General features: G+C 50.4%; 3 protein-coding genes across 5 annotated transcripts in view; 2 read left to right on the top strand and 1 right to left on the bottom strand.

Annotated features, from left to right (window-relative positions):
- LRRC43 (leucine rich repeat containing 43) overlaps positions 1-4,443 on the top strand; it is a 14,367-nt gene extending 9,924 nt beyond the window's left edge. The window contains exons 6-12 of the mRNA XM_023745039.1: positions 28-184; positions 1,783-1,924; positions 2,076-2,243; positions 2,325-2,513; positions 2,553-2,868; positions 2,997-3,041; positions 4,327-4,443. Coding sequence (XP_023600807.1) covers positions 28-184; positions 1,783-1,924; positions 2,076-2,243; positions 2,325-2,513; positions 2,553-2,868; positions 2,997-3,041; positions 4,327-4,430 — 1,121 coding nt within the window. The 3' untranslated portion in view covers positions 4,431-4,443. The remainder of the gene's footprint in view (positions 1-27; positions 185-1,782; positions 1,925-2,075; positions 2,244-2,324; positions 2,514-2,552; positions 2,869-2,996; positions 3,042-4,326) is intronic.
- Positions 4,444-5,157: 714 nt separating this feature from the next.
- B3GNT4 (UDP-GlcNAc:betaGal beta-1,3-N-acetylglucosaminyltransferase 4) lies at positions 5,158-8,010 on the top strand. Its single transcript, XM_023745060.1, has one exon. The coding sequence runs from the start codon at positions 6,801-6,803 to the stop codon at positions 7,860-7,862; it is 1,062 nt and encodes a 353-aa protein (XP_023600828.1). The 5' UTR covers positions 5,158-6,800; the 3' UTR covers positions 7,863-8,010.
- Positions 8,011-8,180: 170 nt separating this feature from the next.
- On the bottom strand, positions 8,181-20,154 carry DIABLO (diablo IAP-binding mitochondrial protein). Of its 3 annotated transcripts, none has more exons than XM_006103829.3 (6): positions 20,046-20,154; positions 19,011-19,137; positions 14,054-14,185; positions 13,041-13,151; positions 12,811-12,907; positions 8,181-9,026 (listed from the first exon to the last, which is right to left on the bottom strand). In XM_006103829.3, exons 1-6 carry the CDS (start codon positions 20,093-20,095, stop codon positions 8,833-8,835), a joined length of 711 nt encoding a protein of 236 aa, XP_006103891.2. In that variant the 5' UTR covers positions 20,096-20,154; the 3' UTR covers positions 8,181-8,832. The 3 variants fall into 3 exon arrangements, with proteins under 3 accessions (XP_006103891.2, XP_014301669.1, XP_014301670.1); XM_014446183.1 differs by having other exon boundaries at positions 19,011-19,156; positions 20,046-20,132; XM_014446184.2 differs by lacking the exon at positions 19,011-19,137 and having other exon boundaries at positions 20,046-20,130.
- Positions 20,155-21,632: the final 1,478 nt, after the last annotated feature.

Genomic DNA, 21,632 nt, shown 5'->3' with positions numbered 1-21,632 from the left:
CCCCCGACACCTCCGAGGAGGCCGAAGACTCCGCCGAGTCCGCGCCCTCGTCCGCGTCGCAGTCGGTGGAGCTGGAGTCGGGGGTGTCGGGCGGGTCGCTGTCGCTGCCGGGGTCCTTGGGCTCCGCGGAGGAGCTGGCGCAGCTGCGGCCGAGGATGGACCTGCGGCTCTGCCCGTCGCCGGGGTAAGGGGGCCGGGCGCACGGGGCTGGGGGGCGCCATCCGGACCCCTCGAGTGGCAGCGCTGTGGTTCGCCCAGAGCTGATCTGGCTCCGACCCCCGGGGACCTGCCAGCCCGTGTCGCCGTGTCCCTGGGGCCGAAGGCCTTTCTGGTGAAGAATCTTGTGAGGACGGAGTCGGCTCTCGCTCAGTGTTGAGGCTTTGACGCAGGCTGGGGGGGGGGGGGGGGCACCCTCCGGCCGGCGGCCCCGCTGGCGGGACACAGGGTCCCAGCCTGCTCCACGGTCCTTGTTGTAATTTTTGGGAAGATTCATAAAAACAAGTAAGAGCCACAAATAATCCCACCGCCTAGCAGTGATGGCGAACCTTCTGAGCTCAGCGTGTCAGCATTTTAAAAAACCCCAACTTAACTCTGGTGCCGTGTCACATACAGAAATTTTTTGATATTTGCAACCATAGTAAAACAAAGATTTATATTTTTGATATTTATTTTATATATTTAAATGCCATTTAAAAAGAAAAATCAACCAAAAAAATGAGTTCGCGTGTCACCTCTGACACGCGTGTCAGGTTCGCCATCACTGACCTAAGGCATCCCCTGCGCTGCAGAGCGTCCTGAACGACCCTGAACAGGCGCCCGTGGGTGTGGCCGGGGGGGATGATGGAGTCTCACCCCGCGTTCGGGAGTGGGCGGCTCCGGAGAAGTGGGGGGCGGGGGGATCCCTGCCCCGCGACAGCGAGGAGCAAGGATGGAGGTGGGACCGGCAGCAGGTGGAAGGCCGCTGCCCGGAGGGGCCGCAGACCGGCGTGGGGAGGTGGCTGCTGCTCCCAGCGGCTCTTCGTGTTGTCCTGCCGCCTGCGCTTCCAGGGTTTTAGCAGGAGGAGTGGGCGTGTGTGCGGTTCCAGCGCTGACGAATAGGTTCCCCCTGGGAGTACAGTTGACGTTTGTCAGAGTCTGTCTGTTGGTAGCACAGATCAGTTGTTGTCACGTCTCCTCCATTTATTTCTACGTTTCCCTTCTGACATGTGTCTTTGCATAGTTACCTCACACGGTTTCAAGCTCTGGGCTGAATTGCTTCATTGGACTTAACTTCTACTGTATTTCAGTCCATAACTTTATTATATAAATATAAATATATATGTGTGTGTGTGTGTGTGTGTGTACACACATATATGTTTTATTGATTTCAGAGAGAGGAAGGGAGAGAGAAACATCAGTGATGAGAGAGAACCATCAATCGGCTGCTTCCTGCACGCCCCACACTGGGGATCGAGCCTGCAGCCCAGGCATGTACCCTGACTGGGAATCGAACCGTGACCTCCTGGTTCATAGGTTGATGCTCAGCCACTGAGCCAGGCCGGCCCGGGATTTGCTGAAGTTTTTAAAAGTTCTGCTTCGTTGCTGGTTTCCTTCCATCCACCGTCACCCCTGAAGGGAAGCCCCCATGCAGAGTGTGCCCCCACTTCCTCATGGTGCCGGTCCCTTCCTACTCTTGGCCCCCCGCTTGCCTGGTAGGGGTCGCCCCACGCCGTCTCCTTGCGGTGCCCGCAGCCTTGTCCCTGGCCCGCGATGACGCCTGGGTGTCTCCCACCCCCACCCCAGGACAGTCCTCTTCAGCACCGTCCGCAAGCCCTGGGCTGACGTCATCCCCTGCAACTATGAGATGCAGCATACGCTCCGGGACCTGGTGCCGCTCAAGGCCTTCCTGCTGGCAGGGACGACCGTGACCATCGTGGAGGAGAAGGTGGGGTCCCCCTGGAGGCCGGTGCCCCTTCCTGTGCATTTTCTGTCCGGCCCAGCTCCCCAGTTTGCGTGGTCTCAGCTCCTTTCCAGAAAGACCCCAGCCGGCCTCAGCGTGGCCCATGTTCCCTCGCGGCCGCCTTGCTGTCCCCTAGATTCTCTCCTGGCCCGTGGTGCCACCTCCTGTCGACAGTTCCTTGCCTGCCAAGGGAAAAGGGGAGAAGGAGAAAGAGAAGAAAGAGAAAGAGGAGAAAGAGAAAGAGGAGAAAGACAAGAAAGGGAAAGATGGGAAAGACAAGGCTGCCAAAGGGGAGAAAGAGAAGGTACCCCTGACCCTGGGCAGTGGCCATGGGCACTGGGCACATCCCGGCCGGGCCCTGTCACCCTCCCAGCCTCTCCCCCAGGAACAGAAGGGGGCCAAGAAGAAGAGAGGGGTCTCCAAGGAGCTTCGCCAGGATCCCCCCATCCTGCGGGTGCTGGGCAGCGGCCTGGTGGTCCTGGAGCCCCTGCTGGCGGGGGATCCACTCGTGTCCACCCTGTGCACGTTTGGGGTGATCCGCACCTTGGAATCCGACAGGCTGACATTTCTCAGGGTACCGTGGGCCCCTGCCACACCCTCCCCACAGAAATAGTGCTGGGAAGCAAGGCCAGTGGGGCCAGGTCGTGGGAGGGTAGGGGTGGCAGGCTGGGGGAGGAGGCCCCAAGCCCCCTCAAGAAGCCCCAGCGTTGGCAAGGCCTTGGAAGGCATAGGACGGCCAGTGGGGTCGTGGGGCAAGGGGGCAGGTGGCCCCCTCCTCCCTAGGAGACCCTGCCCTGCCTCCGTGCCAGGAGAGGCCTGGCAGGGGGGAGCCGCCCACAAGACGCACTGGAATCTGCACCCCCCACTCTGTGAGCGTCTTATTTGGTGGTTCTTCTCTCAGGATTCTAAGACTAAGAAAGCTAAAAAAGGTAAGAGCCGACGACGGTGACCGAGGGCAGGGAGTCTGTACTGAGGACCTGTATTCACCCATCGGGGCTGCGATAACCGGGCACCATAGCCGGGCAGCTCATAAACAATAGGCATTTCTTTCTCGCAGCTTTGGAGCCAGGGAAGGCCAAGAACAAGATGCCAGCCTTGCCAGGTAAGGGGCTCTTCCTGGTTAACAGCCAGGCCCTTCTCATGTGTCCTCACCTGGTGCATGAATTTTCTCAATGAAAAAAAGTATAAGGTAAGTACACTTGTCCATGGATTAGGAGATTGAATATTAAGATGTCGGATTTTCTCAAATTGATCTGTAGAGTCAATGCCATTTCAGTCATAATCCTAGAGGGATTAAAAAAAATAGAAATCTGATTCTAAAATGCATATGAAAATGCAAAGGACATAGGGTCGGCAAAACAACTTTGAAAAAGCACAAAGAAAAAATAAAATACATCATGGGGGCAGGGGGTTAGAAAAAGCACAAAAGGATTTATACTGCTGGACTTCAAGACCATGCAAATCTTGACTTGTGAGTGGTGATAGAGCTGTGGGGTGAGGTTGATCTTGAAATTATCTGTGCGAGTCTTATTTGGTGGTTCTTCCCTCAGGGTTCTAATCTCAGGATTTTGTTTACATTTTTGCAAATCTCTTTAACACCTGGCAACACATGGCTGCCCCTGTGGTCCCTGGGAAGTGCTGAGGTGTGTGAGGAAGTCCAGCCTCACGTGGACATGTGCCTGGAAAGGAGGAGTGTAGTGTAGGCTTTCTGTTGACTGCGGGTATCCTCCTCTGACATGACATCAAATATGCCCGCTGGTAGGTTTGTGAGGGTCAGTTCAAGGTGAACGCTGAGTCTACGAAGGAATGTCTTCACAATCAACTGCATTAAAATCCTTTGGGCGACCCTGCATTTTGCACGGCTCTCACCCATGCACAGTTCCCAACACCAGACGCTGGGTTTTTGTAAAAACTGGGTCACTGAGTTATGCCGATCTTCCAAGTGTGGACACATTTCACACAATTTCCAAAACATCACATTCCCCCGTCACCACCCCTATCAGGAGAGCAGTCCTGAGTGTTGGAAAACGAAGTTCATGGTGGCAGATACAATGTTCCAAAGTTCTGGTTTCTATTTGAAAGCTCAAGAGCTACAACTTTATTTATCAAAATGCTTCCAGTTGTTGTCCCTGAAGCGCCAGGTTTACTTCATTCACTTTTTTAGAGAAAATATCTACCAAATACTCGCGTCTGAATAGCACAGTCTCGTCAGTGCGGTGGTCCCTAGTGCAGCGTGACTTTTACCCGGAGGCCGAGGCCGAGTCCGAGTCCGAGGCGGGCTCCCTCGGACGCGAGGACGGGTTTGCGTTCGGGGCGTCAGGAGCCCGGCCAGGGCGGCCGAGAACCCGCCGCTCGGCCTGCGGACTCCCTGCTGGTCTCCTCCGCAGGCTACGAGAGCGACTACCACCCCGAGCCCCTGACGGTGGAGGTGCAGATCCAGGTGAACCAGTGCCGCTCGGCCGAGGAGGCGCTGCGGACCCTGGTCGTGTAGCCGCATTAAAGGTGGTTCTGACGACCGCAGCCCCGCGTCTGTCTGCCCGCGTCGGGGAGCCGGGCGCTGCGGGAGCGGGGCGGCTTCTCCTGCCCGCGGGGGCGCCTGGGCCCTGGAGACCCAGGTGGGAGGGGGCCCGCCCAGAAGCCCCGCCCACTGGTGGGCGTGGTCCGCACAAAAGAGGCCGCGGCCGGGCCCCGCCCACCGCCCGAGCGGAGCGAGGTGCGTGCGGCTGATGCTCCGGGTCCCGGCGCCTCTGCCTGAGCTGCTCGCTTCACTCCTCGCCTGCGCCTGACCGGCCGCGGCTCAGGTAGGTCCGCGAGGGGCGGGTCGTGCCCGCCCGGGGCGCCTGGAGCCCCGCTGCGGGGAAAGGTGCCTTGTGCGCAGCGGGGCGCCGCTGCTCGTCCGCTCAGCCCCAGAGGGGTGTCCACCGCGGGCTCCTGGTCCGTGCTTTGCGGTCCCGCAACAGCCCTGTAGACTCGCGTGGAGGAATGAACCAGCTTTGGCTCTTTGTCTCGTCGTGGCATGTCAGGTTAGCTGTCATCCCAGAAACAGTGACACACCCTGGGGCTCAGCACCCACTTAGCGGGGGTCGCGCACTCGCTGAGCGGGTGCAGGTTAGGAACCAGGCGTGGGGAGGGGAAGCCTCTGAGCCCGCAGCCCTGGCGTGGGATTCCCAGGTGTGCGGGGGGGTGGGGAGGGGACGGAGCAGAAGCTGCCGGTCACTGCGGTGCGGACTTGTTGCTCGGGCAGTGGAGGCCGCCGAGGGTTTGGGCACCGTGGAGAGTGGTGGGCAGAGGGGTCATAGGTCCCTCGCGCAGTCCAGCCCCGGCTACTGAGACTCGCACGACAACACCAAGCCGCTTGCTTTGCACCTGCTCCGTAATTGGCACACGACCCCCCGGGGCCCGTCACTAACAGCCTGCCTGCCCGCCACACCTGAAACCCATTTCCCACCTGAAACCCATCCAGCTCTCCCGCTCCGTAGCCACACCCACCCTAGCCAGGCTGCGTCCTGGGCCCCCACTAAGGAGTTTTCATCTGGTCTCCTGTTTCCACTCTTGCTCTTCCCGGATCCATTAAGCGGCAGCTGCAGTGAACGTGTGTAAATTCTTTTACTGCCTCTACTGAACCCTCCAGTGGCTCTCCAGGCGCCCACAGTAACGCCCGAGCCCTCCGCAGCCCCCTCCCTCACCTCTGCCCCTTCCTCCTCCATATCCAGCCACTGCTCTCCGGCTTCAGGGGCTGCGCAGGTAACTGTCCCCTCTGCCTGGTGCACGCTCTCCAGATGTCTCTGTGGTTTGGTCCCTTACCCAGTTCTTGCCCGTGTCCTTTATCAAGGTGGCTTTCTAAACTGCGGTATTCAACAGCCTTCCCGGCCCCTGGCCTCCTGACCCTGCTGTCATGTCCCGGCGCTGTCTGAAGTTCACTCTGGTTTTCAGGGTCTCTGGGGGCTCGGACCCTGCCTGTCTTGCCTGCCACCGCACCCCTGGCAGCTGGAAGAGAAGGCAGCTTCTGTGGGGGTGCAGCGGCAGGGACAATAGGCTGAGGCTAACGTGGGTAGACGGGGAGGCCTGTCGGACCAGGACAGCGTGGCGAAGAGGAGGCTTTGAGGCCTGGCTTTGCTATTCTGGACTTGGGCACGTGCCTGTTGGTTAGCGCTCCTTGGCCTCCTTTTTGCATTGCTGGGCACCTGAGACATCCAGATCTGGAAGTGCTACGAGCCACCCCTGGCACCCGTCTCCAGCTTCCCACTTGCTTCCATGTTCTCCTGTGCGTGGGTTTTGTCCCTAAAACCCCGTTGAACCCAAGAACCCAGGCCACCTCAGCAGATTGAAGGGGGTGCTCAGTGGTGGCTCCATCTGCTGCTCTGCTGGGGCTGAGACCCCCAACACAGGGCCTGCCACCTACAGAGCAGACTCCAGACTCTTGGAAATGTTTTGATTTAGATGTAAGAGCCCAGATTGTCATGTTCAGTCCTTAGAATGAATTTAACCCGAAGCTAAACTAGCTCTGTGCCAGTTCCTCTAAAGCATGCAAGGTACTCGAGTTTCCTGGGAAATGCTGAAAATGCTCATGGCGCCTGTTCTAAAGTGGCTGCAAGTCATTTGGGGGAAAGTTGGCCTAAGAGCCCTCTGCTGACAGAAGGCAGGCAAGGGCTGGCATAGCAGGTGAGCTCAGTCTGTCCTCTGGGAGAGGGACTCTGGAAAGAGCTAGAAGACATGCTTAAAAGAATAAATAAAAGCACTCCCAGAGGCGTGCAGGGTGTGGGTAACTTGCTCTCGGGACCAGGGAGGCGAAGGTGGAGGCTGAGGCTGGTCCCGGGACAGGCTGGGCCCGCTCACAGGCTCTTTCCTTGCAGGCCCTGCCATGTTCCGCAGGCTGGGCTGGCTGGTCCTGTACAGCCTCGCTGTGCTGCTGCTCAGCTGCCTGCTCTTCCTGAAGAAGGAGGCCAAGCCAGCAGGGGTCCCCACCGCCCGCCAGCCCTTCTGGGCTCCCCCGGGGCCCCGCCGCAGCCACTGTCCACCCAACCACACTGTGGCGAATGCCTCCCTGTCCCTGCCTAGCCGGCACCGTCTCTTCTTGACCTATCGCCACTGCCGCAATTTCTCCATTTTGCTGGAACCTTCAGGCTGTGCCGAGGACGTCTTTCTGCTCCTGGCCATCAAGTCGCAGCCTGGCCATGTGGAGCGGCGTGCGGCCATCCGCAGCACGTGGGGCCGGGTGGGAGACTGGGCTGGGGGCCGGCAGCTGAAGCTGGTGTTCCTCCTAGGGGTGGCAGGACCCGCACCCCCTGCCCAGCTGCTGGCCTATGAGAGTCGCGAGTTTGACGATATCCTCCAGTGGGACTTCACTGAGGACTTCTTCAACCTGACGCTCAAGGAGCTGCACCTGCAGCGCTGGGCGGCGGCTGCCTGTCCCCAGGCCCACTTCATGCTAAAGGGAGATGACGATGTCTTTGTCCACGTGCCCAATGTCCTGGAGTTCCTGGACGGCTGGGACCCAGCCCAGGACCTCTTGGTGGGAGACGTCATCCGCCAGGCTCTGCCCAACAGGAACACCAAGGTCAAGTACTTCATCCCACCCTCCATGTACAGGGCCCGCCATTACCCGCCCTATGCCGGGGGTGGCGGGTATGTCATGTCCAGAGCCACCGTGCAGCACCTCCGAGCAGCCGTGGAAGAGGCCGAACTCTTCCCCATCGATGACGTCTTTGTGGGTATGTGCCTGAGGAAGCTGGGGGTGAGCCCCATGCACCACGCTGGCTTCAAGACATTTGGAATACGGCAGCCCCTGGACCCCCTGGACCCCTGCTTGTTCAGAGGGCTCCTCCTGGTGCACCGGCTCAGCCCCCTGGAGATGTGGACCATGTGGGCACTGGTGACAGATGAGGGGCTTAAGTGCGCTGCTGGCCCCTTGTCCCAGCTCTGAGGGGTGGGCTGAGTGGATTGAGTGTAGATTTTCCTATCATAGAAATTGAGAAACTTGAAACTTGACCCATGATGGTCTACAGGAAATGCTTAGTTTTTGTAACCCCCTCCCAAACTTTTCTGACTTTGATTAAAAACACTGAAACCTGGCTAACCTGGACCGACACGTGTTGAATGGTTCCCAAAGCCCAGCAAATGGGGGGGGGGGGGGGGGTGAAGGGTCAGGGGGCTCCTGGAGCCCTTTGGCATTCTGCCAGTCAGGGGGAGGAGGGTGAAAGTGAGAGGCTGCAGAGGACCCCAGAAAACACACACATTTTCATTTTTAAATGCAAAAAAAATTATTCTCCTTCAGATACAATAGAGAAACTCAAAGGAAAGGAGGACACAGGAAGCAGGTGTTGGAGTAAGTCCTGTTGAAAGTACCAGGTAAACACTCTGCATTCAGTCCCTTAAGAATAATGAATGGACTTTTGGCTGCTTGGCCAGGGCTGTCCTTGCAGGGCCAGGGGGCCAGGTCAGAGAAGGCATTAGAAACACTTAAAAAGAAATCTTACAAAGAGAACAGGCTCCCCTCGCCCCCAAAACTCACATCCCTATGGAGGGAGCAAATACTAACTTCTATTTGAATAAGTTTGGAAATGAGGTTAAAACAGCTACTGAACTTGTGGGCATGACAGAAAAGGCCTCTGGCCAGGTTGGTGAGATGCTCTGGGCAGGAAGTAAAACAATCGGTGGGTGGGTGAGAGGGCAGCTGTGCTGAGTGGGGTGCAACGGTAAACAGGTTGCAGTGCCCCGGACTAAGAACCAGGTCCAGTACAAGCCTGAGACCAGGGTTCAGGGGTCAGGCACTCACAGCTCACAAAATGCCTCTGGCCTGATGGGCCAGGGCAGGACCTGCGCCTCCTCTCCGTGCAGAGAAAGCCGGGCCGACCCCAGGCTGAGTGGGCGGACGTGCGCAGCGGCTCAGGCCCTCAATCCTCACGCAGGTAGGCCTCCTGTTCCGGCTCAGCCCTGTCATCCGCCTCCTGTGTTTTCTGACGGAGTTCTTCTGTCTGTGCTTCTGCCAACTTGGTTTCTGCTTTCTGGGAGAGCTGGCGCACTTCCTGCACCTGCGACTTCACCAGCTGAATGTGATTCCTGGCGGTTATAGAGGCCTGATCTGCTCCTGCCAAGAGATGGGACAGTTAAGCTGAGCAGCCTGCAGGGCAGGTGCGAGTGGACGCAGGAAAGCCGGGGCTCCATGCTTGTCATCTGAGTCCGTCCTCCCTGCCAGCCTTCTGTCTGCAGAGCAGAGAACTCGAATTCCACATTCAGGTGTGCATTTTACTTTTTATTGTCAAAGTCCTAGCATATTTCTCCAGCTATGAGCAGCTATCATTATAATTATTACATGCAATTCCCACAATCTTTATAGCTACCTAGCTCTTAAAATAGATGCTTAATTTCAATACACAAATACTAATTTCTTTTTGATAAATTAAGAGACCACCAATAAAATTGGCCATATACATATGGAATGCTTGGAGAAATATTACTGTAAGTTTACATAATAGCACAAAAGGTATTTATTGAATGTCTTTTGCAATTTTGTTTAGAAATGTTTTTTGAGCTCTATAATTTCTTTTACCTGTTGCTAGTGTAGTTCATCACGAGATAGGCATATTTACCTATTATCTATTGATTTGGGTGGTTTTCTATCTTACTGCATTAATGAAAACCTCCGGTACAATGCTGAAAGGTAGTGGTTAACAGGCATCCACCTCTCATTTCTGACCTTGATGGAAATGCTTTTCATATTTCACTGTTAAGTAGGATCAACCTTTATCATTTAAGAAAATTCTCTCTATTCATAATTGTACTTATACATCATAAATGGGTACCACATTTTACTGAAGGCTTTTGGGGCATACATTGAGAAGATTACACGGGTGGATTTTTAAAAACCTTTACTGTACATGACCAAGTAGTGAATTATGTTGGCAGTTTTTTCCAGTGCTGGATTATCACTGTATTCTGAGGGTGAATAGCTATGCTTGATTTACATCTGTATTTGTGACACTGAACTATATTTTTGTCTTGGTGCTGGTCTAATCGTCTTAGATCAGGCCTGTGCTGGCTTTATACATTATAATAGGAGGTTTTTTTATCATCTTCTATGACTGGTACGCTTTCGGTAACAGGAATTATGTTTCTAGAAGAGGAGATAAAACTCTCCACAAAGCAGCTTGGGCTTAGTGTCTACTTTTGGGGCACAGAATCTTTGAATACTATTTCAACTTTTATGGTGATTGGTCTTTTTTTGGGGGGTTCTTTACTTCTTGGGTCAATTTGGAATTCTCATACAATGTAAAAAACCTTCAAAACAATAACAGCTCTTTCTGACGTTGCTTTTGCTCACTAAAAAGCCACACGTGCCAAATCTTATTTTTAAATTCTTTTCAAGGAACCAAATTTTACCTTTTGGACTATTTCTTTTTAGGTTTCTTATACGTTTTATTTCCTTTATTCTTACACTGTGTGGATTTATTTTGCTTTTTTTCTAAGTTCTAAGTTAAAAGTAACTTAGAATGTTCATACAGTGAACATTACCTGTCATTCATGCTGCTGTTCTTTGTATTTATGACACTTGCATGTCAATTTCTCTTTAAAGCCAATTAGTTTACAGCTCTTGGGTCTGCTATATCCTGCATTTATCATCACAGTTCTAAATATATTTAACTTTCCATTTTTAATTTTGGTGGGGAAGGAGAGTGAATTTGCTGAGTCTTTGTCACCTGGCACAAAATCAGTTTTTGTGCACGTTCTATTTGTTTGAAAAGAATGTGTGTGGAAAGTAAACAAAATGTTCTTTTTAGTATATATATTTGGTTAAGCTTTGAAAAATCATTCTGTTCCAACCCTTTTAGTTTTAACTGTTTTGGTCTTGACCAGCGAGTCTGAGATGCGTGTAAAGCTGAATACCAGGTATCTCATGATTGGTATCTTCTCCATGAATTGTTCTGTCCCTTTTAATGCTTTGTCTTGAATCCTTTTTCTGATTCTGACGTGGCTCTGCCAGCGTTTTTGGGTAACACTCTTTTTGTTTGTGGTTCACTTTTTATAACTTTCAACTTTCCTATGCCATTTTGTTTTAGGTGCCTATGTAAACAGTTGTAGCTGAAATTATTTCTAACATAATCTAAAGCATCATTTAATAACAGTAAATTTAATGTTCTTATCGTGATTACTGATGTTTGATGTTGTTCCTCTGTTTTGCTTTGCCTTTTCTAATAGGTTTCACTTCTTCTCAACTGCTCTGCTTTTCTGTCCCTTCCCCCCATTCTCTTTGCAGTGTTTAGCAGTATCTAATAAGCCAATGTCCCTCTTCTTCCCAAAAAAGGTAAGAAGGCTTAGCATGCTTCCACTTCCCCAAATTTATTCATTTTTTAAAAACTGGTTCAATAAAAATTTGTTCAAAACTCAGAACTTCTGACAAGTTTTACTAAATTTTATTCATTATTCTTGTATTTCAGTTGCTTGTAATTTTTCTTCATAGAGTTTTTCCAGAAAACACGTGTTTGGTAAAGTTTGAGTCTTTTTATGCCTGAAAATATCTTTCATGCTCACATTTTAATGATATTTGGTTTATCACCTTGCATCTGGGGTTGCTTATAAGAAGACTGATGTCTGATTATACTTCCTTTGTAAGTACATCTACTTTTTTCCTATACTTTTTAGGATTTTTACATTCTGAATCTGTTTAGAGTCTTTGTGAGCCCTTTAAATCTTGGAAATGCCTGTTTTTTTTCAGATAATGCTTACATCCTCTCCTGTTTCCTCTGCTAGATTTAAGCCTGCCTGGCTGAGTGGCCTGGGAGTCCCACTCCACCTCCACTGCCACTACCATGCCAGACCTGTCTTCAGAATCTGATTCCTCAGGTTTTAGTTAACTAAGAAGTCTTTTTTGCTTTTACTTTTTTTTTAATATATATTTTATTGATTTTTTACAGAGAGGAAAAGAGAAGGATAGAGAGTTAGGAACATCGATGAGAGAGAAACATCGATCAGCTGCCTCCTGCACACTCCCCACTGGGGATATGCCCGCAACCAAGGTACATGCCCTTGACCGGAATTGAACCTGGGACCCTTTAGTCCACAGGCCGATGCTCTATCCACTGAGCCAAACAGGTTAGGGCTTTGCTTTTACTTTTTTAAAAAAAAGTTTTTTGTACCCTTTTAAAAATTTGGCGCTAGAGACCCAAGTCTGATATCCTGAAATAGAAAAAGAAGTGTTTTAACATACCAGTTTCTTAATAAGAGCTGGTCCTGGGCTGTAATTTGTGAGCTACCTTTTTGGGACCATGGACCAGTCAGGTTTCTCTCAAAATATTTTTTAAAAAATATATATATATACTTTTATTGATTTCAGAGAGGGAGAAAGAGAGAGAATGGGAATCAAACTGTGACCTTCTGGTTCATAGGTCGATGCTCAACCGTTGGGCCTAAACCCCAGTGTGGCTGCTTGTGCCACAGCATCCTGGGTGAGTTACCCCTCTGCCACCCCCCACCCGCCAGTTTATTCACCTGTGAGGTGAGAATGACAATAGGTCCTACTTTAAGGAAACTGTGGATGTTTAAATTAAAAGTATCTATAAAATGCTTACCACAAAGCCTGAAATGGACAAACATTATTCATAAATTATCTAGGTTATAAAATAAATAATAAAATGTTTAAAAACTATTTGAAGGCAGTCCAATTTTCCAGTTGGCAGTAGTTTTCTAGATACTGACCATCTAGCTTCTACTGGCTTGGTCTCCAGGGGTTTAGTCGTCCCCATTGTGCAAATAAGATGGGGACCTTTTCTCACCAAGTTAGAGCCACATGGGCTCTAGACCATCTAATCCAATCTCTCATTTTACCCCCAGAAGAGAACTCCAGTGGCACCTCCACAGTGAAAACTGGAACCTACCGGTGTGGTATGCAGCTTCCGCCGCCATCTCTGAAAGACTGACTGCGGTCATCCAGGTATTCTCCAACCTCAGGTACTCTTGCTGTTTTGAAGTCATCTGTAAATTAAACATGAAGGGCTTAAGCACATTTAAAGGACTTATTCAAAATGGCAGATTTAGAGAACAGTGACTGTTAGACACCACAAGGAGGCAGGAGCTGGCATACAGAAATGCCTGACTCCTTGCTTACCTCAACTCTGGCTCCTATAATCACCTGCCACACTTCATCTTCCTCCTGTGAATTCATTTTCCCGAGTAAACTTGTATATTGTCGGTACAGAGAAACTAAGGTGTAAACAGCCTACAAATAGAATAAACAAGTCTGAGTGAAATGAGTGAGGCATATGAAGTAGGATTAGTGAGACCCACACCTGCAGATGATAAAGTCCCATTACAGCAAACTGGCCTTCAGTCCTCGCCTCCCAGACACGCATGGTGTGGGAAGTCGGGGCATTATTCCAGGGCGGGAGCTCCACTTATCAACTTTTGTGTTTTTAAAAGCTTGTGAGTAATTCAGACATAGAAAGAGAGCACAGTGCAGAGGGGAACTGAGAAGGCTCAGGAAAAAGCTGCTAGAAAATAAAGATATGAGAATTTTAAATGATTCTGATTACCCATATACTCTATTAGCTCACAACAATGGTTTCCAAACTGTCCTCACAGAGAAGCCCCTGGTGCTGCTGGTGGTAGACTTTGGGCCCTTTCACCCCTAACAGAACCAAATCATCTTGGTTCCCCCGTCTTATAAACTGCGCTGCTATATTTAAGGTTTTTCTTTTAAAAACCAGTGCTTTCGATCAGGGCAAGAGTAAGTATTTTAGGCTTTGTGGGCCCTATAGCCTATTGCAACTGTTAACTCACAAAAGCAGGTGGCCATGTTCCAATAAAACTACAAAAGCAGGCACCAGACCAGCTTGGTCTGTGAGCCAGGTTGCTAACCACTGGTCAAGATGAGCGAGGCTGCCGAACCGGTTTGGCTCAGTGGATAGAGCGTCGGCCTGCGGACTGAGGGGTCCCAGGTTCGATTCCGGTCAAGGGCATGTACCTTGGTTGCGGGCACATCCCCGGTGGGGGGTGTGCAGGAGGCAGCTGATTGATCTCTCTCATCGATGTTTCTAACTCTCTATCCCTCTCCCTTCTTCTCTGTAAAAAATCAATAAAATATATTAAAAAAAAAAAAAAAAAAAGATGAGCGAGGCTTACCTTAGTATACTCTGTGATGGCTTCAATCAACGCATACGTGGTCTGAGAGAGAAAGGTGGAGGTGCTATCTGTTACCAGAGACACAGCCCTCCTCATTAGTGCGTCGTTACTGAGAGCATGAGGCTCTGATTTCTGAAAGACACAAACATTTTCACTCAACTTCCAAAGCACGAGCAGAGGTGTCCCAGACAGCCTGGTGGAAACATAATTCTCATACTGCACCATCAACTGCTTCTTTTTAAGCTTTATTTTGGCTATTTAAGACAATAAGTAGAAATAATTCCAGAGCATGCTCTCTACCTACTTTTATTCTTTAGTCTCTGCTGCAAACAGCAAAGTTTTCTTTTCATAAAAGGCTAGTTGTTATAACCAACAAATCTCATGAAGGTATGATTCATTCATTACCACAGTGCTAGATGCTTGGGATATGAAAATAAAGATATATTCTTTGCCCTCAAAGATTTCAGATAAGGAGGGGAAGGGCTGGAGCTTATAGAGAACTTGAAAAAGGAATGCAATCAAGACCATGGGAGCAATCACTTCTGTGTTGAATGAGAACAGCTTACAAAAGGCTTCACAGAGTTGAGGATTAAGTGGAGAAGAAAGTAAATGGGCAACTCTGAGTAGAATGAGCTCTGACCACAGCGATTGTGCTAGAAAAGCCAATATAACCACCTGACTCTGCCTTTTCTTCCTCAGCACAACCCTGACTGTACTACAACTAACAAAGAAACCAACCCCCTCCGTCACCTAGTGTCCTGTTCTTGCTAAAGAGTGTAAATACATAGTGTGGCCTGTTGAAAGCAGCAGTCAATAAATATCTCTGATACAGGAGCAAATCAAGACTTTATCATATCTGTATTTCATTCAATCAAATAAGTATTCATTATGTACTGTACACTGAAGGGCTAGAAAGGGAGGAATGACAGTATTTGTGCTTATGAGAAGCTAATTTTGATCTGTTCTGATAACTTATGTCTTCATAATGCCCTACATTTTACAGTGCACTTTCACCAGTTCAGATAGTATCACTTCTTTTTTAATAGATGAGGAAATGGAAGCTCAGAGAAGTTATATAATTTCACCAAAAAGACAGACATCCAGACCTCACACTAAATCTTCCCATGGGCTCTGCTGACGGACTCAGGAGAGAGCCAAATGGACTATCATCAAATATAAAAATAGACAACATTAAGTGGTCAGAAAAGGAGATTGTTGGATGAGGAATGGCTTTAAGGAGAGGTGGATGTGGGCCTGAAGATAACGAGGATTAGTGGTGAGGCATCTGGTTAGAAGACACAATGAGGAAAAGAAAACATGTGTGTAGGGGTGTTCAGGAACTGGGGCGGGAGGGCACGGGAGTCCCTTGGATTTGAGTCTAACACAATGCAGAGCTGCCGCAGGTGCTGAAGAACAGAAATGCTGTTCCTGCAGAACAACTAGAGCAGCGGTTCTCAACCTGTGGGTCGCGACCCCTTTGGCGGTCGAACGACCCTTTCACAGGAGTCACCTAAGACCATCCTGCATATCAGATATTTACATGACGATTCATAACAGTAGCAACATTACAGTTATGAAGTAGCAATGAAAATAATTTGGTTGGGTCACAATATGAGGAACTGTATTTAAAGGGCCAGAAGGTTGAGAACCACTGAACTAGAGGTTCCTCTTATGTGACCCAGACTAGTACACAAACTGAGAAAGACAAACCCAAAAATGTCCTAATTGTGACTGAAAATGGCTTGCTGTTCAAGTAAAGGTTTTAAGGTTAAAGATTCATCAATGTGCAGTGACAAAAGTTAAAGTGGAGGCACAAAAAGGTGAGGGCTCATCAGTGAGCCTCAGAGGATGCTGAAAATACTTGTAATAAATGGAATTAATCTTATGATAAACACATGTTTACATATCAGGAATATTTTGCTAAAGTAGAATTTGCTGGTTTCCTATTTAGTTCTTCCTGAAAGATTATAACCAGTGATTTTAAAAATAAGGTACCACCTTTCATATCAACTGTCTACTTAACAGTTCCACCTAGATGTCTACTAAATATCTCAGACCATCAATTCTTTATTTCTTCCTCCAAAAACCTACGGCACTCCATTGTTTCAGTTGCTTAGGCCTTTGTAAAGCATCTAGGTCAGGGGTCCTCAAACTTTTTAAACAGGGGGCCAGTTCACTGTCCCTCAGACCGTTGGAGGGCCGGACTATAGTTTTAAAAAAAACTATGAACAAATTCCTATGCACACTGCACATATCTTATTTTGAAGTAAAAAAACAAAACGGGAACAAATACAATATTTGTATTTGCATGTGGCCCGCGGGCCGTAGTTTGAGGACCCCTGATCTAGGTTATATACTCCACATCTGACTCATCAGCAAGCTCTGCTGACGACACGTGACCCTATTCTCCCCACCTCCACTGCTCCCGCCTAGACCAAGTGCACCATCATCTCGTGCCTAGACTCCTCTTGGTCTTCCTAGTTTCACATGCACCTTTAAAAATTATGTCAGATTAATACTATATATGGAAAACCCTAAAGACTCCTTCCAAAAAATTATTAGAATAAATGACTTCAATAAAGTTGCACGATACAGAATCCACATACAGGAATCTGTTGTTTCTATACACCAATAATAAATGATCAGAAGGAGAAATTAAGAAAATAGTTCATTCACAATTGCATGAGAAATATACCTAGGAATAAATTTAACCAAAGAGGTGAAAGTCCTATACTCTGAAAACTGTAAGATACTGAACAAGACACAAATAAATGGAAGGATTAACATCATTATAATGTCCTCACTACTAAAAGTGACATACAGATTCAGTGCAATCCCTATTAAAATACCAATGGCATTCTTCTCAAAATTAGACCACCTATTCCTAAAATTTATATGGAACCACAAAACACCCCAAATAACCACAGAAATCTTGAGAAAGTGGGAGCTATCATGCTCCCTGATTATTAAACTATACTATAAAGTGACAATAATCACACAGTATGGTACTGGCATAAAAAAAGACAGGACAATGGAATAGAGAGTCCAGAAATAAAACCTCACTTATATGGTCAATCTATGACAAAGGCAGCAAGGATATACAGTGGGGGTAAAGACAATCACTTCAGTAAGTGGTGTTGGAAAAACTGGACAAATAGACCACTTTCTTACACCATATACAAAAATAAACTCAAAATAGGTAAAAAACATAAATGTTAGACCTGAAACCATTAAATTCCTAGAAGGAAAAACACAGGCAATAAACTCTTTGACCATTGCTCTTACCAATATCTTTTTGAAAATATCTCCTCAAGCCAGGGTAACAAAAGAGAAAATAAACAAATGGTAATATATCAAAAAGTCTTGCAAAGGAAACCACCAACAAAGTGAAAAGATAACCTGCTGAATGCGAGAAGATATTCACAAATGATACATCTAATAAAGGTTTAACATCTAAAATATATAAAGAACTCATATAACACCCCCCTCCCCGCTAAAATAAAAAATTAAAACATGTCAGGACTTGAACAGATATTTTCCCCAAGATGGCCAACACACATGAAAAGATGTTCAACATCACTAATCACCACAGAAATGCAAACTAAAACCACAATGATCACCTCACACCTGTCAGAATGGCTATTAGCTCTTATCAACAAATCAACAAGTGCTGACCAGGATGTGGAGAAAAGGGAGCCCTCATGCGCTGCTGGTGGGATTGGAAATTAGTGGAGCCGCTATGGAAAATAATACGGAGTTTCCCCCCAAAATTAAAAATAGAACTGCCATACGATCCAGCAATTCCACTTCTGGGTATTTATCTGAAAACAAAATCACTAATTAAAAAAGATATAGCCCTGGCTGGGTTGGCTCAGTGGATAGAGCCTAGGTTGCAGACTCAATCCCCAGTGGGAGGCATGCAGGAGGCAGCCAATCAATGATTCTCTCATCACTGATGTTTCTATCTCTCTCTCTCTCTCTCCCCCTCCCTTCCTCTCTGAAAGCAATAAAAATATATTTTTTAAAAAAAGATATATGCATTCTATGTTCATTTACAGTAGCCAAGATACAGAAGCAGCCTAGGTGTCCAGGGATAGATGAATGGATAAAGATGTGGTATGTATGTGTATGTACACACACACACACAATGGAATATTATTCAGCAATATGAAAGAAGGAAATCTTGCCATTTGCAACAACATGGCTGGACCTTGAGGGTATTATGCTTCTACCTTTGCACTTGGGTTCCTTCTGCCTAGAAAGTCTTCCCCAAAATATTGTATGGCTCACTCTCGCATGCTCCGATATCAAACTATACTATAAAGTTTGTTCTGCTCTCTACTTAACTACCACGTCATCAGAGTGGACACCCTATCTAAAACATAACTCGATCCAGCACTTCCTATCGCTCCCCCTATTTGTTTTCTGCACAGCACTTATCACCTGGCTTTTTTTAAAAAAGATGTTTTTTATTGATTTGAGAGAAAGGGAGAAAAAAAGGGGGGTTGAGAAAAAAATAAAACAGAACACACCCTGACTGTGAATCAAACCTGTGATGCTCAACCCACTGAGCGACACTAGCCAGGGCCACCTGGCATTTTATCTCTGTTCATTTTCTCCCCTTTCTTCTCTCCAGTGTGTACGGTACACAAAAAACGCTCAAGACATTTTTGTTAAACGAAAGACTATTTCGGTGATAGACTGTAATATATACTCTTACTTCTCTTTTCCCTCCTTATACAATTTGACAACTTCAGAAACTGTTCCTACAAAAAGAGGAAACCAAAATGGGAATATTAATGTTTGGTCAGCTCTGAAGACGCGGGCACGGTGGAGAGTACACCCTGCTGTGTGTGTGCGTGTGCATCTGTGTGAGAGAGCGCGAGCTCACGAGCGCTGGTAGAACTATGAGAGCTGCTGTGCGAGGACGCGCTGCCCCAGGACACACGGGCCTTACCTGCGCGATGGGAACTGCACACAGGGTCACACCGACGCCCACGGCCACCGCTTTGTGCCATGGTCTTACCAACTCCGAGAAACAGCGCCTCCTGAAGCTGGCCTCGGCAGGAACACTCCGTCTGTATCTAGGCACAGAGGTCACATCTATTTTTTTAACGTTTTTATTGATTTCAGAGAGGAAGGGAGAGGGAGACAGGGATAGAAACATCAGTGATGAGAGAGAACCATTGACGGGCTGCTTCCTGCACACCCCACACTGGGGATCGAGCCGCAACCCAGGCCTGAGCCCTGACCAGGAATCTGCGACTTCCTGGTTCATAGGTCAATGCTTAACCACTGAGCCACCGGCTGGGCCAGAGGTCACACCCACCAATCTGTACGGGACCCCGCGACTCACTCACGGGGGCGGAACTCCCACTGCGGCTTCGCAGGAACCTACGGGCAGGTGTGGGGTCGGCCTTGCCTTGCGGGCGGCGGGGCGCGCTGGGCTGGGAAGCCCGGGACTGGCTGAAGCCCCCCCCCCGGCTCCCCCCAGTCTTGAACCTCCGGGGGGGGAAAGCAAGCCGAAGGGGGGGCTGGACTTAAAGGGGCCAGGTGGGGCTGTCTAAGCTTTTTTAAAACTTAAAACCAAGGCCCCCGGGGGGTAGGGTCGGAAAACCCTCGGCCGAACCCCACTGGGCCTCCGGGTCTTTTCGAATTCCCGGGCCCTTTTGCCGGGGGAAAGGTTTCTCCCTCCCGGCCCGTCTTTTTAAAAACAGAGGGAATCCCGGGCCGGGGGGAGCCGGCCCCTGGGAGAAAACGGGGGAGGCCCGGGGGCCCCCTTTTCCAAAAAGGGATTAACGGAAAACCCCCCCCATTGGGGGAAAAAAACCCGGCCCCCCCGGGGCGGGGGCGTCCTCGGGCCAAAGAGAGGGGCGGGGCCCAGGAGGGAAAGGCCCCCCCACCAAAAGCCCGGGGCAGCGCCCCCCCCGAGCGCTCTCCGTCGCCTCTTCGTCTCCCGTCCCGCCCCCCCACACCTACTCCGCGGCGGTACCTGAAGAAGGAGGAGACGCTCCGCGACAGCCAACTCCTCAGAGCCGCCATCCCTCGGCCCGCGGACGCCAGACGCACACGCCGGAAGTGACGAAGCTTCGTGAGCGGGGGGGCGGGGCGCGGCCTCCACTCCAGAGGGCCTGGCCCCATGACCACGCCCCAGCCCCAGGGAGCCGTCGTGATTGGGTAGGCGGAGAAGGGGCGGGGTTTAGGGAAACGGCTGTAACGGTCGCGCCGGGTACCCAACCGCCGGAGCTTCCGCGCGGGGCGGGCCGGGCCCTGGCCTGAGGGCACGGGGTGGGCGGGGCGAAGCCGGCCGTGGTGACGCGTGGCTGGACCCCGGCCCGGGAGCGAGGAGGCTGGGAGGGGCGGGGAGCCGCGCGGAGGCGCTGTCACTTCAGCACCAGGAAGTAGGTGGTCCAGCCGGCCAGCAGCAGCGCGCCCAGGAGCACCGTGTAGCTGAGGAGCACGAAGGCCAGCAGCTCCCGCAGCAGCTGCAGCACGTGGATGGTGGACGAGGCCGGCATCGCCCTGCGCCGGAGGCCCGAAGACCTGCGGGCACGGGCAGCCGGGAGACCCTGAGTATGCAGAGCGCCGGTTCCGCCCGCGGCCAGCCTCCAGCGGACACTAGTGGACGCAGGTGGCTGGGTGAGGTCCCGCCCTCCTGGGTGAACACCGCCCTAAGGCCAAGAAGCCCAAAGCGCCGATGTTGGCCTCACCACCGCCTGGATGCTCATTCTTTTAAACCAAAAGTTCCCCGTCAGGATCTGGGCTTGGACGGCAGAGCAGCCTAGCGGTTCCCAGCTCCGCTGCTGCGTGAGTCCCTCCCCTGCCGCTCCTCCCATCCACCTCCTGCATTTTTAATGTTGCGAGTGCTGCTAATGGGCTGATGGAGTAAAGCTTTCTTTCCCCACCGCTCAGCTGCAGCTCAAGCCATCTGCTGCTCGGGAGGGAAAGAGGAGGCCCACCTGGGGAGGGAAGGCCGCAGGCCCCCACTGTAGCCCCCTGGCCCCAGCGGGTCAGTAGCAGATCTGAGATCTTTGCTGTGGTCCGCATGCTAGCCCTCTGGCCGCCGGGACTGCAGGAGTGCCAGGAGGTGGCTCTCAATATGATTCTGGGCTCATCTCCTTCCCCATCGTGCTCCTGTCCATCGTGCTCCAGCCCCACTGCTCTCCCACCACAGATGGAATCAGATGGTGACCATCACCAACCAGCTCTTGACTCCACTGCTGCCCTGCCCAGGAACTCCCCTCAGCGCCCCACTAGCTTCCCTCTCCTCATTTCACTCACTTAGCCAAGTTTTCAGACGCCGAGGTGGCAGCTCAGAGCTTTCTCTCCGATCTGGTGTCCGAAGGTGGCGTGTGTGCACTCCAGCGGTCCGGCAGAGCTGCGGGATTCTCAGGCAGCAGCTGCACTCACCAACTAGGTGTGGTCTAGAGACCAATCACAGTCTCCACGTGGTCCCTGAGCTCCCGGGGAGCTGTGCACAGGCGCGCTCCCAGGCCAGGCGGGGCAATGGTAACCCTGCCCACCCGCTCTGCCTGTCACCACCACTGCCCACAGCGCTCCCAGGTGCCTGCAAGCTCTG

Source organism: Myotis lucifugus, unplaced genomic scaffold (assembly GCF_000147115.1).
Source record: "Myotis lucifugus unplaced genomic scaffold, Myoluc2.0 scaffold_511, whole genome shotgun sequence".
Lineage (NCBI taxonomy): Eukaryota > Metazoa > Chordata > Mammalia > Chiroptera > Vespertilionidae > Myotis > Myotis lucifugus.
This window is presented reverse-complemented; position numbering and strand designations above follow the sequence as displayed.